The sequence below is a fragment of the Ammospiza caudacuta genome, chromosome 27 (genome assembly GCF_027887145.1).
Source record: "Ammospiza caudacuta isolate bAmmCau1 chromosome 27, bAmmCau1.pri, whole genome shotgun sequence".
Taxonomy (NCBI): Eukaryota; Metazoa; Chordata; class Aves; order Passeriformes; family Passerellidae; genus Ammospiza; species Ammospiza caudacuta.
In genome coordinates, this window is record NC_080619.1 from 4,128,770 (window position 1) to 4,143,335 (window position 14,566).

Below are 14,566 nucleotides of genomic sequence, written 5' to 3' on the forward strand. Positions count from 1 at the left end.
AGTCCCTGCTCCTTCAGGACTTGGAGTCCTTCACGGCTTGTTCAGTACAGCTCCAAGCCAAAAATAGATTTACTACATGTAAGTAAGGAAAATGATGCTTAGAAGAACATGAAACAAAATGTGGAGCTCCTTTTTATGGAAAGGAGAGGGAAAAAAGCTCCTTGTTATGGAAAGGAGAGGGAAAAAACCCTAATAATTTCCCTGCAGAGACTGAAAAGCAGAATTACTGAGCTACATTTTCTAGATTTACTCACTTTAAACATTGAGCAAAGGGAAGAGGGAATTTGCTGAATAACAACAGCAAAATGTAAAAAATCTGGAAAACCTTTGGAAAAGACAAAGTTTCAAATATGGATGGAGGCAGAAGCAGGTTTTAATTACACCACTGTCAGAGCAAAACTGCAGAAAGGCTTGGCAGGTTGCAATTCACTGTAGTCTTGTCTATCACCTTTTGTTGCCAGGCTCAAAAATGAGGTAGATGAGAGAAGTTTTTGCATAACAGTTGTAAAATATTGTCACCAACCCACCCCCACACACCCATTTTATTTCACACTGACAAAAGCTGAGATGAATGAGTTGTCTGGCCCTTCCCACTTTGTATAGTCATTGGCTGGCTTGGTTCTAAAAGGGATTTTAAAAAGGGGAATAATGTGCCTTTGGCCAGGATCTGAGGCTGTCAGGGTGCTGAAAAGCTGATCTGTGACCATGCAGATCCCTTGGGCTGTGTGTGCTGTCTGTGTCCTGACACAAATCACGCTTCACTCTGTGCAAGGCTGGCAGGTGTTTAAAAATGATGCTACAGAAATCATTCCTGAGATCACTGAAAATCCAGAAACGCCAATGGAGCCGACTTTCAGCAACAACAACACCATGAACCAGGCAAAACATGGAGGAAGACACATACAACAAACTCCAGACCTCAGCGGTAAGAAAAATATCATTATTTCTGTTTGGATCATAGCAATTTGTAAAAGAAAACTTGTGATCATCTATGTTTGTTTATTAACACTTTTAGGTGTGGCCCAGCTGCTTTAAGTGACAGGGATTTGCATCTGCTGTTGAAAAAGTATGAATATAAATATTAGGAAGAATATATTGGAGTTTACTGATGCAAACATCAGCTCTCTGTTGAATACTGCTACTCTGCAGACAACTCCAAAACATCCAACCTGTAGAAATTAATACCTGTAGATAAAAACAAATATCTGTAGATTTTACTTAACACTTCTCTGTGTTTTGTGAGGAAATATCACAAATTCTCTTTCCCTGTTTAATATTAGGATGGGGAATGGGTTGACAGTGGAGACAATAATATAAATTTGTAATTTAGGAACATCCACACCAGCTGTGGCTAAGATCACACCAAAAGTGGCACATTGAGGCTGTGCTCAGCTAAATGAGAGAAATTTGCTGCTTCCTGGCTGACAGATCTTCAGCCAGGTTCCAGCAGCCAAAAATGCTCCAAAATCCATTGTCACCCGACCAAGTGTCTAACTTTAGCAGTGATGCAAGACATCATCCTTTTGGGGAGAGACAGGAGGTGGAAAGCCAACCCCAAACAGAGAAATGTGGATTTAAAAAAGTTTTCCACTGGAAAATAGGGCAAGTTTGGTCCTCCAGACACAGCACAAAGCACAGAGCAGCACAGGCACAGATCAAACTTAGAATTTCCACTGTTGGGCATTGCAGATCTGAGCCAGCCTCCTTTTTCTGGGGACGGCTTGAAGGCAATTGGGAATTTCTGCTGCAGCTGCCTTTAGGGCATTTAAAACCAGAGGGTTAACAATATTTTAAAAGAATGGTTTTTTTTTATCTCATCTCAACACCTTCATTTTTTAACTTCTTACTACTCTGCCATCAGCTGGGAACCTGCCCCACGGATTTGTGCATATTTTTCCAAGTGGAAAGCACAGCAAGTTAAGCAATCAAAGACTGAAGGAGAGTGGGCAGCTGTTTAAGATACACAATGGGCTTGTATACTTATTTTGGGATTTTTAACATAAGGAATCAAAATTATGATCCAAAGTGGCCATTTCTGGAACATAAGCACCAGACCATGAGGGATTTTGCACCTGCACACTCACAGGACATAAATGCACAAATATCACCTACAGAGCTGAGGCAAGTGCTTGGATATTTAACTGCCTGTGCTTTATGGAGGTAAAATGCACCTTATTCCACTCATTTATTTATTTACAGACAGACATAATTTTCTTGACTGCTTAGGGAACTTGAGAGTGTTACTGAAGTGCATGTGGGGTTCAGTTGGCAGTGTTTTTGTCACAAGGATTGCTTAATTTCATTAATGCAGTCCTTCAAAATTAAAAAAAAAAAAATGAAATTTTGCTAGCTGTACTTTGACAAATATAAATCTGAGCACTGAAAATCCTGTTTCTATACTTCACAGGAAAAACAAAAATTAAAATGTCTGTCCAAATACTGTTGTGTCACTAATAATTCAGGGTCAGAATTCTCTTTTGCTGAACTAAACCTTGCACACAGTGAGGAGAATGGGCCTAACAGACACAGCCTTCTGTGAGCTGACTTTGAAGATTTCCACCATAAACAGTGTTCCTGAGTTAAATCTGTCCTTTTTGTCCTTTTGACAAGAGAAGAACATTAATGTAGATGAATAACTAATGTAAATTAATAACTTCTAGTTGAAGTTATTTGATAAGCACTTAAAAATCAAATTTTGTGTCTTCCCAACAAGTAAATTAAACAAGGGAAAAGAGCCACTTTTGGGAAAAATTATCTTCCTACAACTGGAAAATTTCTAAATACTTAATGCTAAGAAATCCTCTATTTTCTAATGCTTCCTTTGCCTAGAGTTATCCATTGAGAAAAAGGAGAGGAAAAAAGGTTCTAACAGCCAGAAGATGCCTTTAGCTCTCTCAGGGAGCTTTGTGGGACATGTGGAATTACCACAGAGAACAGGAAATTTGGAAAAGCTGCTGCCTGAATAGTGGGAATTCCTTAGTGCTGTCCTTACCTGGGATTTCTCTAACCTGGAACACATCATGCAAACTAAAAATCACTTAAGAAGCACTCTTTTTTTATTGGCAAAAAAAAATTTAAATCTGGAGTAAATAGAGTTAAAGTAAATAGAGTTAAACTAGAGCAGTGGAGGAAGGTGTTGCCCACAGTTAAATGGAGCCAGGAGAATATTGCCAAAAATTCCCAGCTGTCCCATTTCCCCCTGCACATCACTGACAGGAAAAGTATCTGGTGGATTTTATTCACCAATTTGTACTTTGTTACTCAAGGGTTTTACAGCTGGAGTAGCTGAATAGTCAGGAGCAGCATGGGTGAGTTTTTTGAGGTATTTCTCCTGCAAATCTGCTGTTCAAGTCTGGCTCAGAGAGAGATCTGCTGCAGGAAATCTTGTGCTTTGACACTGGCCCACAAAAGCCACTCACTCACCCTCCCCTGCCACAGCTGGGCAGAGGAGAGAAAAATCAACAACAACAAAAAAATCTGTCAGATTATAGCACTTGGTGAGAGAGTGAGAGAAACTGAGCTGGAGGTTTGGAGGCTGAGGGCAAAACAGGCTTGGCTTAGAGGTACAGAGTGACTTTATTACTACCAAAATCAGAGGAGGATAGTGAGAAGTAAAATAAACCCTTAAAAACACATTTATTCCCCAAATTGTTCCTCCTTCCTACTGGCAGCTCAGGTAGCCAGGGCATGGGAGGTTTGGGTTTGGGTTGGGGTTTGGGTTGGGGTTTGGGTTTGGTGTAGATTTAGGGCGCTTTCTGGCAGGGAAAGAGCCCAGAATGAAGGGAAGAAAAGGATTGAAGGATTGCAGGAATGAAGGATCACGGGCATGAAACAACAGGTGTAAAGGGAAGAGCAGGAATGAAGGAAAGAACAGGAATGAAGGAAAGAACAGGAATAAAGGATTACAGGAATGAAAGAACAGGAATGAAGGAAGGAACAGGAATAAAGGATTACAGGAATGAAGGAAAGAACAGGAATGAAGGAAAGAACAGGAATAAAGGATTACAGGAATGAAAGAACAGGAATGAAGGAAGGAACAGGAATAAAGGATTACAGGAATGAAAGAACAGGAATGAAGGAAAGAACAGGAATAAAGGATTACAGGAATGAAAGAACAGGAATGAAGGAAAGAACAGGAATAAAGGATTACAGGAAGGGAAGAGCAGGATTAGAAGAGAAGAGCAGGATTGAAGGGAAGAGCAGAAATGAAGGATCACAGGAATGAAGGAGCAGGACTGAAGGAAGGGAGGAGCAGGCATGAAGGATTACAGGACTGACAGAAGGAAAGAGCAGGAAAGCAGGGAAGAGCAGGACTGAAAGAACAGACTGAAGGGAAGAGCAGGACTGAAGGGAGGAGCAGAAATGAAGGATTACAGGACTGAAGGAAGCAAGGAGCAAGACTGAAGGGAAGAGCAGGACCGAAAGGAGGAGAAGGACTTTAGGGAAGAGCAGGACTGAAGGAAGGGAAGAGGAGGGCTGAAGGATTAGAGGAAGGCAGGAACAGGACTGAAGTAAGGGAGGAGCAGGACTGAAGGATTACAGGATGGGAAGAGCAGGAAAGCAGGGAAGATCAGGACTGAAAGAACAGGACTGAAGGCAGGGAGCAGGATTAGAAAGGAAGAACAGGACTGAAGGGAGGAGCAGAAATGAAGGATTAGATTACAGGAATGAAGGAGCAGGACTGAAGGAAGCGAGGAGTAGGAATGAAGGAAGCGAGGAGCAGGCATGAAGGATTAGAGGACTGACAGAAAAGAGCAGGACTGAAGGGAGGAGGACTTTAGAGAAGAGCAGGACTGAAGGAAGGGAAGAGGGGGGCTGAAGGATTAGAGGAAGGGAAGAGCAGGAATGCAGGGAAGAGCAGGGCTGAAAGAACAGGACTGAAGGGAAGAGCAGGACTCCAGAGACGAGCAGGATTAGAAGGGAAGAGCAGGATTGAAGGGAGAAGCAGAAATGAAGGATTACAGGAATGAAGGAGCAGGACTGAAGGAAGCGAGGAGTAGGAATGAAGGAAGCGAGGAGCAGGCATGAAGGATTGCAGGGCTGAGGGGAAGAGCAGGATTGAAGGGAGAAGCAGAAATGAAGGATTATGGGAATGAAGGAGCAGGGCTGAAGGGAGGGAAGAGGAGGGCTGAAGGATTAGAGGAAGGCAGGAACAGGACTGCAGGGAGGGAGCAGAAATGAAGGATTAGAGGAAGGGAAGAGCAGGGCTGAAGGGAAGAGCAGGCCTGAAGGGAAGAGCAGGGCTGAAGGGAGGAGCAGAAATGAAGGATTAGAGGAAGGCAGGAACAGGGCCGCAGGGAGGGTGCAGAAATGAAGAATTAGAGGAAGGGAAGAGCAGGGCCGAAGGGAAGAGCAGGGCCGAAGAGAGGAGCAGAAATGAAGGATTAGAGGAAGGCAGGAACAGGATCGCAGGGAGGGTGCAGAAATGAAGGATTAGAGGAAGGGAAGAGCAGGCCTGAAGGGAAGAGCAGGGCTGAAGGGAAGAGCAGGCCTGAAGGGAAGAGCAGGGCTGAAGGGAGGAGCAGAAATGAAGGATTAGAGGAAGGCAGGAACAGGGCCGCAGGGAGGCAGCCGAGGCACTAACGCGTTCCCTGTCCGCAGATGCCGCCTTCAGCTGCCGGGAGGTTCGCACCACGCGGTTCCTGACGGACGGGCCGTGCCGCAGCCTGAAGCCGGTGAAGGAGCTGCTGTGCTCGGGCCAGTGCGAGCCCTCGCACCTGCTGCCCAACTCCATCGGCCGCGGCAAGTGGTGGCGGCAGAACGCGCCCGATTTCCGCTGCATCCCCGCGCACAGCCGCACCCAGCGCGTCCTCATGGCCTGTCCCCAGCAGGAGACGCGGACTTACAAATTCCGGGCGGCCACGGCCTGCAAGTGCAAGCGCTACACCCGCTACCACAACCAGTCCGAGCTCAAGGACTTCGGCAAGGACGTGTCCCGGCCCCAGAAGAACAAGAAACCGCATCTGGCCAGAGCCAGGAGCGGCAAATCCAACCAGCACGAGCTGGAAAATGCCTATTAGGAGGGAAGGATGGATGGAAGGATGGAAGGATGGATGGATGGATGGATGGATGGATGGATGGATGGATGGATGGAGGTGGCTCTGGGTTGTTGAGTTTGTGAGGTGCCCAGGATGAGGTGAGAATCTGCCTCCCATGTTCTCAGAAGGCTGATTTATTATTTTATGGTATTATATTGTATTAAAAGAATATACTAAAACTAAGAGAAAGGGTACGGCCGGAAGGCTTGACAAGAATGATGATGAAAAAGTCGTGGCTGACTCCTCAGAGTCCGACACAGCTGGTGGTGATTGGCCATTAAGTAAAAACAATTCACATGAAACCAATCAAACCTGTTGGTAAACAATTCCAAAGCAGCAAAACAGGGAGAAGCAAACGAGATAATATTGTTTTCACTTTTCTCTGAGGCTTCTCATCTTCCCAGGAGAAGAAATCCTGGCGAAGGGATTTTTCAGAAAATGTGGCAGTGGCACTGGGTGACACAGACCAGCAGCTCCAGATGTTTGCTGAACCATCAAAAGGCACTCGGAGGTCACACCATGATGTTCTGACTGCACAAGGTTCCAATTCGTTCTGCTGAGCTGGGTCAAATAGGCAAAAAATGGGTCAGATTGTAGCACTTATGTGTGATAAAGAATGAGATAAAGGCAGCTGGAGGCACCTGTCACTACAGGACATGAAATAGCACGCAGCTCTCTCAAGGCAAAAAGAGAATTTTTAATTTCTGGCTCCAGCATTTATAGATTTCCAAAAGTGGCAGTGGATTGGAGGGTGACAGTGCCACCTCTCCAATGACACTGGACAAACCAACAGTCTGTCAAATTTCTCCTCCTCCAGAAAAGAATGCAAAACAATGAGTTATTTACATAAAGCATATGAGGAAATTTGTTACAAGAATGTAAACATCAGAAAGCTTAGAAAAACTTAAATATGAGTTTTTCAGGAGAGAAGGACCCTTCCATGTGCATGCTGGACAAATAAATTGAAGTTTTCTCCCCCAGTCTCACGGGTTTGCTGCTGTCACTCACTTGTGTTGTCCTTCCTGCAGCTCAAAGAATTGCATCTTGTCTTGCTCCCAGCACTGGGCAGTTATTTATGTCCTGTAAAACAAAAATACTGCAAGCCTTGTGGATAATCAACCAGTATTGCTGGGGAGAATTAAATTCTTGAGTTCACCGGAAAATATTTAGCGTTAGATTTTAAATGTAAAACCATCCGATTATTAGATTATTGAGCCACCAGAACACATTTAGCACTAGATTTTACATGTAAAACCATGAGATTTATTGAGTTCATCAGAAAAATCAGGGTGACAGGAGGTGCATGGCAGTTTGTGTGTCCTGGAGGAGCAGGGAGGCAGAGGAGAGTGAAGCTGGTGTGGTCACAGCCACATTTTGCTTTATTCCAAAGGGAATATTTATAGGGATAGAATCTTGGAATCCGTTCCCCAGACCAGGATGCAGGACAACGCTGCAGTTCTGAAAGCACCAGGAGAGTCTCTGAAGGAGCCCTAGAAAGTTTGGGGTAGCAGGGATTTCAGGTTCTGGTGCATGAAGTCAAATTGCTGGGAAATGAGCACATTACCAGATGTCCTCGTGCGCCAGGTGTTGCCTCTCGAACCAAAATGTGACATTAATGTTCTCAAAACAGAAGTAAAAGTGCGACAAATCCATCTCATGTTTTTAATTAGAAGATTATGGGGTTGATAAGTTCAAAACTGGCAACTAGAACCATATTGATTTGGGAGCAATGATTTGTTTTAGGGACAATTCAACAAATTCTCCTGGAATTGGAGCGGAGCAGATTTACGAACAAGATGCTCCTCCCAAACCAGATAAGCTCACTGATGTTTGTCCTGTAAGCAGCTAACATTATCCATAGTCTAACATAGAATATAGTGATTATTCCTTATTTCCTAGAACATGTTTGACTTTAATATCAGCTTAGACACATCCATTTACATTTTCTGTTCTGTAGAGGTTGGATTATGTGGCCACACACTCTGCAGCAGTAAAACTGTGCAAACCCAGCTCTGGGAGTGAGCTGGTGCTTCTGCATTAAAAGTGAGCCTCTGCTAAGTCATCAATTCCTCTAGAAAAGTCTTTAGGATATGCAGCTTTGTTTTTTCTTTAGTTTGGCAGCAATTTTCCTTTGCTTAGCTTCTCAACACTCAGAGTAATGTTTATGTTTTTACATTAAAGGATATTGTTAGAAAGTGAATTGTCAAATGCTGTATACCTCCTGTAGAATTTATGCTGAAATAATATAAATGTGGAAATTTGAAATGTTGATAGATTTTTCAGTTGTTTTATGTGAGACCAGAACCTAGGGACAAAAGATATCATTTCAGAGAGTGAATTACGTATTTATTTTTTTCCAGAAAATTATTTATGCAATGTTTCAACTTGTAGAGAACGAGAAGTAATACTGCTTTAAAAATATTAGTCTGTTATTTTTAATTTTAAATAAATTGTTAATAAAGTAGAAACAACGATTAATTCTAGAAAGACTCATTGATTTCCAGCTAGAGCATAAAGCTGATTTCCTGCAAAGCCAGGGATTCACAGAACAGTCAGGGTGTCAAGTCCATTTTCTGGGATTAAAATTGAAATCCTTAATTCTGCCAACCTACACACCCCTAAAGAATCTCCACCCTGGAGCTCCTTGCTCTGGTACAGGATGTTTCTCATGGAAAAATTCTTCCTGGGCACATGAGCAGCTCAGAATTATTTCCATATTCTCATTTCTGCTCCCCCCAGACATTCCCTGATTTGTGTGTCCACAACTGGATAAAGCCACCAAAGAAAACAATAAATCTGTGAACTCAAGAGATCTCAATCAAGACATCTTGGTTGAAATCTGATTGCTTCAGATTTCCTTCATTGAAAAAAAAAAAGAAAGAAAACCGGTGTGGAATCCCCTTTGCAAGGGCTGCCAAGCAACAATTAAAATCTTTTACACTTCGGTATTGTAGAGCTATGCTCGTTTTCATTGAGTCTTTAAGAATCATTTTTCAATAAAATCAGAGAAAACTGAGCTTGGGCTGCACACGGCAGGCAGGTCTTTCAATGCAGGTGTAAAATGAGCAGCTTTTTCAATTTAAACCAGTATATAAATTGTCCTTTCCTCACTATGACTTGATACATAAAGAAGAATTTTGGGAGAAAATACCACTTTTAAAACTAACTTCTCCTGCTGATTTGACTAGGGGGAAAAAATAAAGCCCTGCATAAAAACCCGAAGTAAACCATAAAAAAAAACACATAAACCCCCAAAGTAAATAATAAAAAAACACATAAAAACTCAAAGTAAAGCATTGTCACAACTGCAACGACATTTTCCAAACTTACCTTTGCCTTCATGAATTTGAGCCTTGAATTCCAGGATTCAGTTTGAGCCCTGCAAGCAGTGCTGAAGTGAGAAAAGCAGTTCAGCTCCCTGGAGAGCTGTTCCAGTCTCCCAAGCATCTAAAATCAATGAAATGTTGGTTTTTAAATATGGATTGTGATCAATGCCAGCGAGAGAGACTTGCTGCGCTTCATCTCTGACTCCACCCTGGGTTCCAGGCACTTCAGAAGCATCAGGCCTGATTCAGGTGGACCAGGATTGTCTCTGTCCCAAATATTTCACCTAGAAGAGATCTTCCTACCCCAAAAAATCATATTCCTACCCCAAAAAACATATTCCTGCCCCAAAAAAACATATTCCCACCCCAAAAAATCATATTCCTACCCCAAAAATCATATTCCTACCCCAAAAAACCACATTGTCCCACACAGTTCTTGTTCAAAAGTGTCAATGCTTCCTGCTGTCAAACTGCCACTCAGATCTTGCATTTTCCAGGCTCACAATGTAAAGATTCATTCTTTGCAAGCCATAAAAGCTTTTACAAGAACCCCAGAGGGTGAGGAATCCTTTTATGCTGCATTTCCTCTCAAAATCCATCCTGTCTGCAGTGAGTTCTCACTGGTTTTAGCTCAGGGTAAAGGTGGCTGAGAGGAGCACTGCAGAAATGACTGATTTTCTGTAATTTTTCTCCTGGAACACTCACCTCCAGCCAGCACTTTTGCAATTTATTTCATCAGGAGAGGAACTGGAAATAGTGCCTTGCTAACAGCTGAAAAAATCAAAATATAGGATGTTACAGAGGTGGAATGCCACATTCTCCTCCACCACCACATCCATATGGATTCTTTTCAGAGAATTTGGGATTGTTTATTTATTTATTTATTTATTTATGCAATCACCCTCTAATTTTTAACCTCCAATATTGCTTTGCATAATTTCAGAGGAGAAAGCATCCCTAACTGTGGGTTTGTAGGAAATTTGAGTTTCTCCTTTACACAAAATTACACATTTTCATTCCTTTTCAAAGAATGGACAGTGATCTGCTTTGTGCTTCTTCTACAAAAGCAGATTAGATTAGATTATTAAATTAGATAATTTTTCTTCGGAATTGTAAATTCTTCAAATGAAAGTGAATGTCTTTGTTGTCACTTCTGCAATAAAGCAGCACAATTGTGCATTATTTAGGTGTATCAGCAGTAACAGGTCACTACTTTTACCCAGAAAAGAAATCAAGTCACTTTTTTTCAGACAGAATCCATGATTCCTCCAAATCTTTGCTTTTCCACCTCATTTTTATTTCCAACAATTTGTGTAGACTGTGGCACATTCTCTACAATGCACTCACTGCCTTAAAATAGTCACTGTGCTCACTTCATTTCTTTTTCTGGCAAAAGTAGAATCCTGCTGTAATGAAATAAAAAATGGGAAAAAAATGAAAAAAAAATTAAAAAGAAAAAATTTTTAAACATTTAAAAATGAAAAATAAACCTACCAGCAGCAGAAGGATCCTGCTGGTATCCACAAGGCCCCAAAGATTTTGCACAAAGTTCAACATTTTAATTAGAAATTGAACAATAAAGAGCATAACCTTACCCAGTGAGGTCCTAGGCCCAGAAAACACATCCCATGTGTGTTCTGCAATGTGGTTGAGAAAATCAGCATTGTGAAATACACAAGGCATAAACATGTAATTTTTTTTAGCCATATGACATCAACTTATAATTAGCTTGTTTCACTCAAATTAGTGCAGCATATGGGCACACAGAACAACTTTTCTGTCATAAACAGCCTCAAAAGCTTTCAACTATCATAAAACACATTATATGCAGCTGGAGTTTGGGTTGAACATGCTGTGAACCTGAAATTTGATAAAGTGGAACTCCCCTTGACAGGCCAGCGATGGAAATCCATTCTAAAATAACTCTAAAATAACTTCTAAAAGAACTCAGCATTTAAAATCAAGGCAGCACAAACTGCAGAACTTGCAGCACACGCAGCCAATGTCATTTAGCTGCACAAAACTGCAGCTGCTCCCTGCAGAGCCACCAAAAGGAAAATTCAACTCCAGGTTTTTTCAAGGCATTGACATTTCTCTTTCCAGAACTGTGGAAAGAGGTTTTATCACTGAATTTTGGAGAGTCAAGCAGCAAAGTTCCACGGACAAGGCTTATGATGCCTTGTTTGCATTAGGAATATGTATTTTTTTTTATATTATTCACCAAAATGAATTTTAATCTGAGTAGAGTAGAACACACAGAGTGTCTCAAGACCAAAGGGAGGAAGTATTGCTGATTTTTCTCTCTCTTAAGCATTTCTGATGCTGCTGAACTGGTTATTTCTTTCAATCCTTAAAGCTTTCACTGTTCTTCTATGAGAACAACTTCTTACTGTAAAAAGAGGGTAAAAAACTAATCAGTGAAACCTGAATAGAGGCAAAACTCATCAGCCCTGTTAATTATGAAATAAAAGTATAACAAACGCAAAGAGAACATTTAAAACACCTCACCTTCAGCACATTGCAGTGTACAGAGAAATTGAACTCATCAAGCACATGCCCTGTTAATTGTGAAATAAAAGTATAACAAACACAAAGAGAACATTTAAAACACTTCACCTTTGGCACATTGCAGTGTACAGAGAAATTGAACTCATCAAGCACATGCCCTGTTAATTATGAAGTATAAAACAAACACAAAGAGAACTTTTTAAACATCTCATCTTTACCACATGGCAGTGCACAGGCAAATTGAACACTTCATGGATGAAGCATCCACAGCTTCTCTGGGCAACCTCTCCCAGTGCCTCACCACCCTCACAATGAAGAATTTCTTCCTAAATCTGAACTTTTTCCAGTTTAAAACCATTGTCCCTGGCTCCCTGCTGCAGAGGCCTGTCCATGGTTCCTCCAGACCCCATTTAGGTGTTGGAAATGTGCTTCAAGTTCTCCTGAAGCCATAAACATCCATTTTAGCCCCCACAGGTGAGTGTGTAAAGGGAATAATATTTTTTTTTTACCCATATTGGCCACTTAGATTACAGCTGATTCCTGTTGTGCCACTTGGGAACTCAACTTGAGATGGAAATTGTGAATTTTCTGATGAAGAAAGAACACATTGCTCTGTTCTTGGTGTCCAGAAGGGTAATACCATCATTTTCATCTCAAAAGGTAATACCATCATTTTCATCTCAAAGGGTAATGTCATCATTTTCATCTCAAAAGGTAATATAATAATTTCCATCTCAAAGTACCCCAAGTCTTGACTGAGTCCTGTGCCCCAAACCTTGGGTGATCTGAAAATCCAAAACCATGCATCAAATTAAACTCCCACCCCAGGATATTTGGAGCATCAACCCTAAGGCTGAAGCTTTCTATCTCATGGCTTTCCAGGCAAATTAAATATACTCTCAAACCAAGCCATAACAGGGTATTTATTTCATGGTTATCAAGCTCCTAAATTAACCAGACATCATTATCACTCCCCCAACAATTTAATGCTTGCAGCATGAGGTTATTTTAATTAAGAAAACAGCTCAGCTCTGGCTAAATAAATAAGTGATGTCATTCTTCATTCAGACCTCCAGATTCTTTGGTGTAAAAACTTCCCCTAGGGGAGGTTTTGGGACACGGTGGCTCCTCTGAGACTATTTCCATCTCTCAATTTCTCTAATCTCTTCTTCCTTCCTTCCTCCTGTCTCTTTCCTTCCCTTTCACTCTAAACTCTATTTAACTCTAATGCTTCCAGCCTGCCCAACATGCTTTTAGAATTGGGTGGTTGTTGGTTTTGTTGTTTTGTTGGGGTTTTTTTATAACCAGAAATAAGGTTTAATTTAAGGTAATTACTTCCCCATTTGGAGAGTTTTGCTATTTGCGGGGCCTTATTTTTTTTCCCCTAGTTAAATTAGCAGGAGAAGTTAAGTTTTAAAAGTGATAGTTTTCTCCTAAAATTGCTCTTCAGATTAAGGGTAGCGCTCAAAACCAGAAACTTCTCACTCATGTTGAGTTTCTGCATGTCTAGAAACAAAAGTGGTGCAAATCAGGAAATTATTCAGGGCAGGAAGAGGACAAACAATGACATAGAAAATATGTACTTAAGATCACCAATTAGTATAGGCTTCCAAATAAATTAATCTTTAAATCAGAAGTGTCCAGTGTCCTCCCAGGAGTCAAAAATGGGCCCATTGGGAAATATATTTTTCTCTAGAACTGTTTTTTTTTAGTACCGTTTCTAATATGGCATTGAGAACTCACAATCAGTCATAAGGATTGGACCTGCCCTTGCAGTGGAACAACGGCACTTTGTGGAAATAGAAGTGTTAATAAATGTAAATATTCGATGGAAAAGTGTTAATAAATGCAAATATTCAAATATTCTCACAGGAGAAAGTGAATAGGACATCCTGAGTGGGAAAATGGCATCAATTCAGAATTCAAACATCACATCCTCAGTCAGATCCCTTTCTTCTATTTGGAGTTCTGTGTGTCTGTAAGGATTCTTTATTATTTTGAGGGGTTTGGAACCCCAAAGGGGCCAAAGTCTCCTAATTTTAGGAGAAAACTCTCACTTTTAAAACCAACTTCTGCTAATTTGACTGGATGTGTGCTGTTGGTTTGGAGCACAGGCTGAGCTGGCAGTTTGCATGTGAGCAATAAACTCAGCCCACATCCAATTTACTTTTAAGCTACACAGCCCTCAAATCTGTAATTCTGGTTTGGTCAGCAGAGCCATCAGCCTGTATTTACTGAAAAACACCACTATTATTTTTGAAGTGTGTGTTATGTATAGACATGGGAAAAGATCTTGAATTTATTTGTGTTTCTCTGCAAAAAGTGGAAATATAAATTTTAATATATACATAGAGTGAAGGTAGAATGGCACAGGGTATTCATGCAAATGGTTTTTATGGGTGGTCTTTAGGGAAATGACAGTTATGGTAAAATTTATTTAGACCTGGCTTTCCAGGGAGACCTCACACAGAAGTCTGGTGAGAGGCTGGTCCAGAAAACTGAAAAAAAAAAAACCAAAACCAAACAAAAAAAAAGGCAAAAAGGCAAAACAAAACAAACAAAAAATAAAAAAATTAAAAACACAAACAAACCCAAAAAACCCTCCCACCCTCCCATAAGTAAAGAAATTCATGCCCAAGAGATAAGTGCAATTGATACGGGCTTCTGTGGAGCTGTACTGATTTTTAATATCTA

The 14,566-nt window shown here is 41.1% G+C and overlaps 1 protein-coding gene across 1 annotated transcript; it reads left to right on the forward strand.

Annotated features, from left to right (window-relative positions):
* The first annotated feature begins 705 nt into the window (after positions 1–705).
* On the forward strand, positions 706–8,455 carry SOST (sclerostin). Its single transcript, XM_058820622.1, has 2 exons — positions 706–925; positions 5,602–8,455. The coding sequence occupies exons 1-2, from the start codon at positions 706–708 to the stop codon at positions 6,018–6,020; spliced, it is 639 nt and encodes a 212-aa protein (XP_058676605.1). The 3' UTR covers positions 6,021–8,455.
* Positions 8,456–14,566: the final 6,111 nt, after the last annotated feature.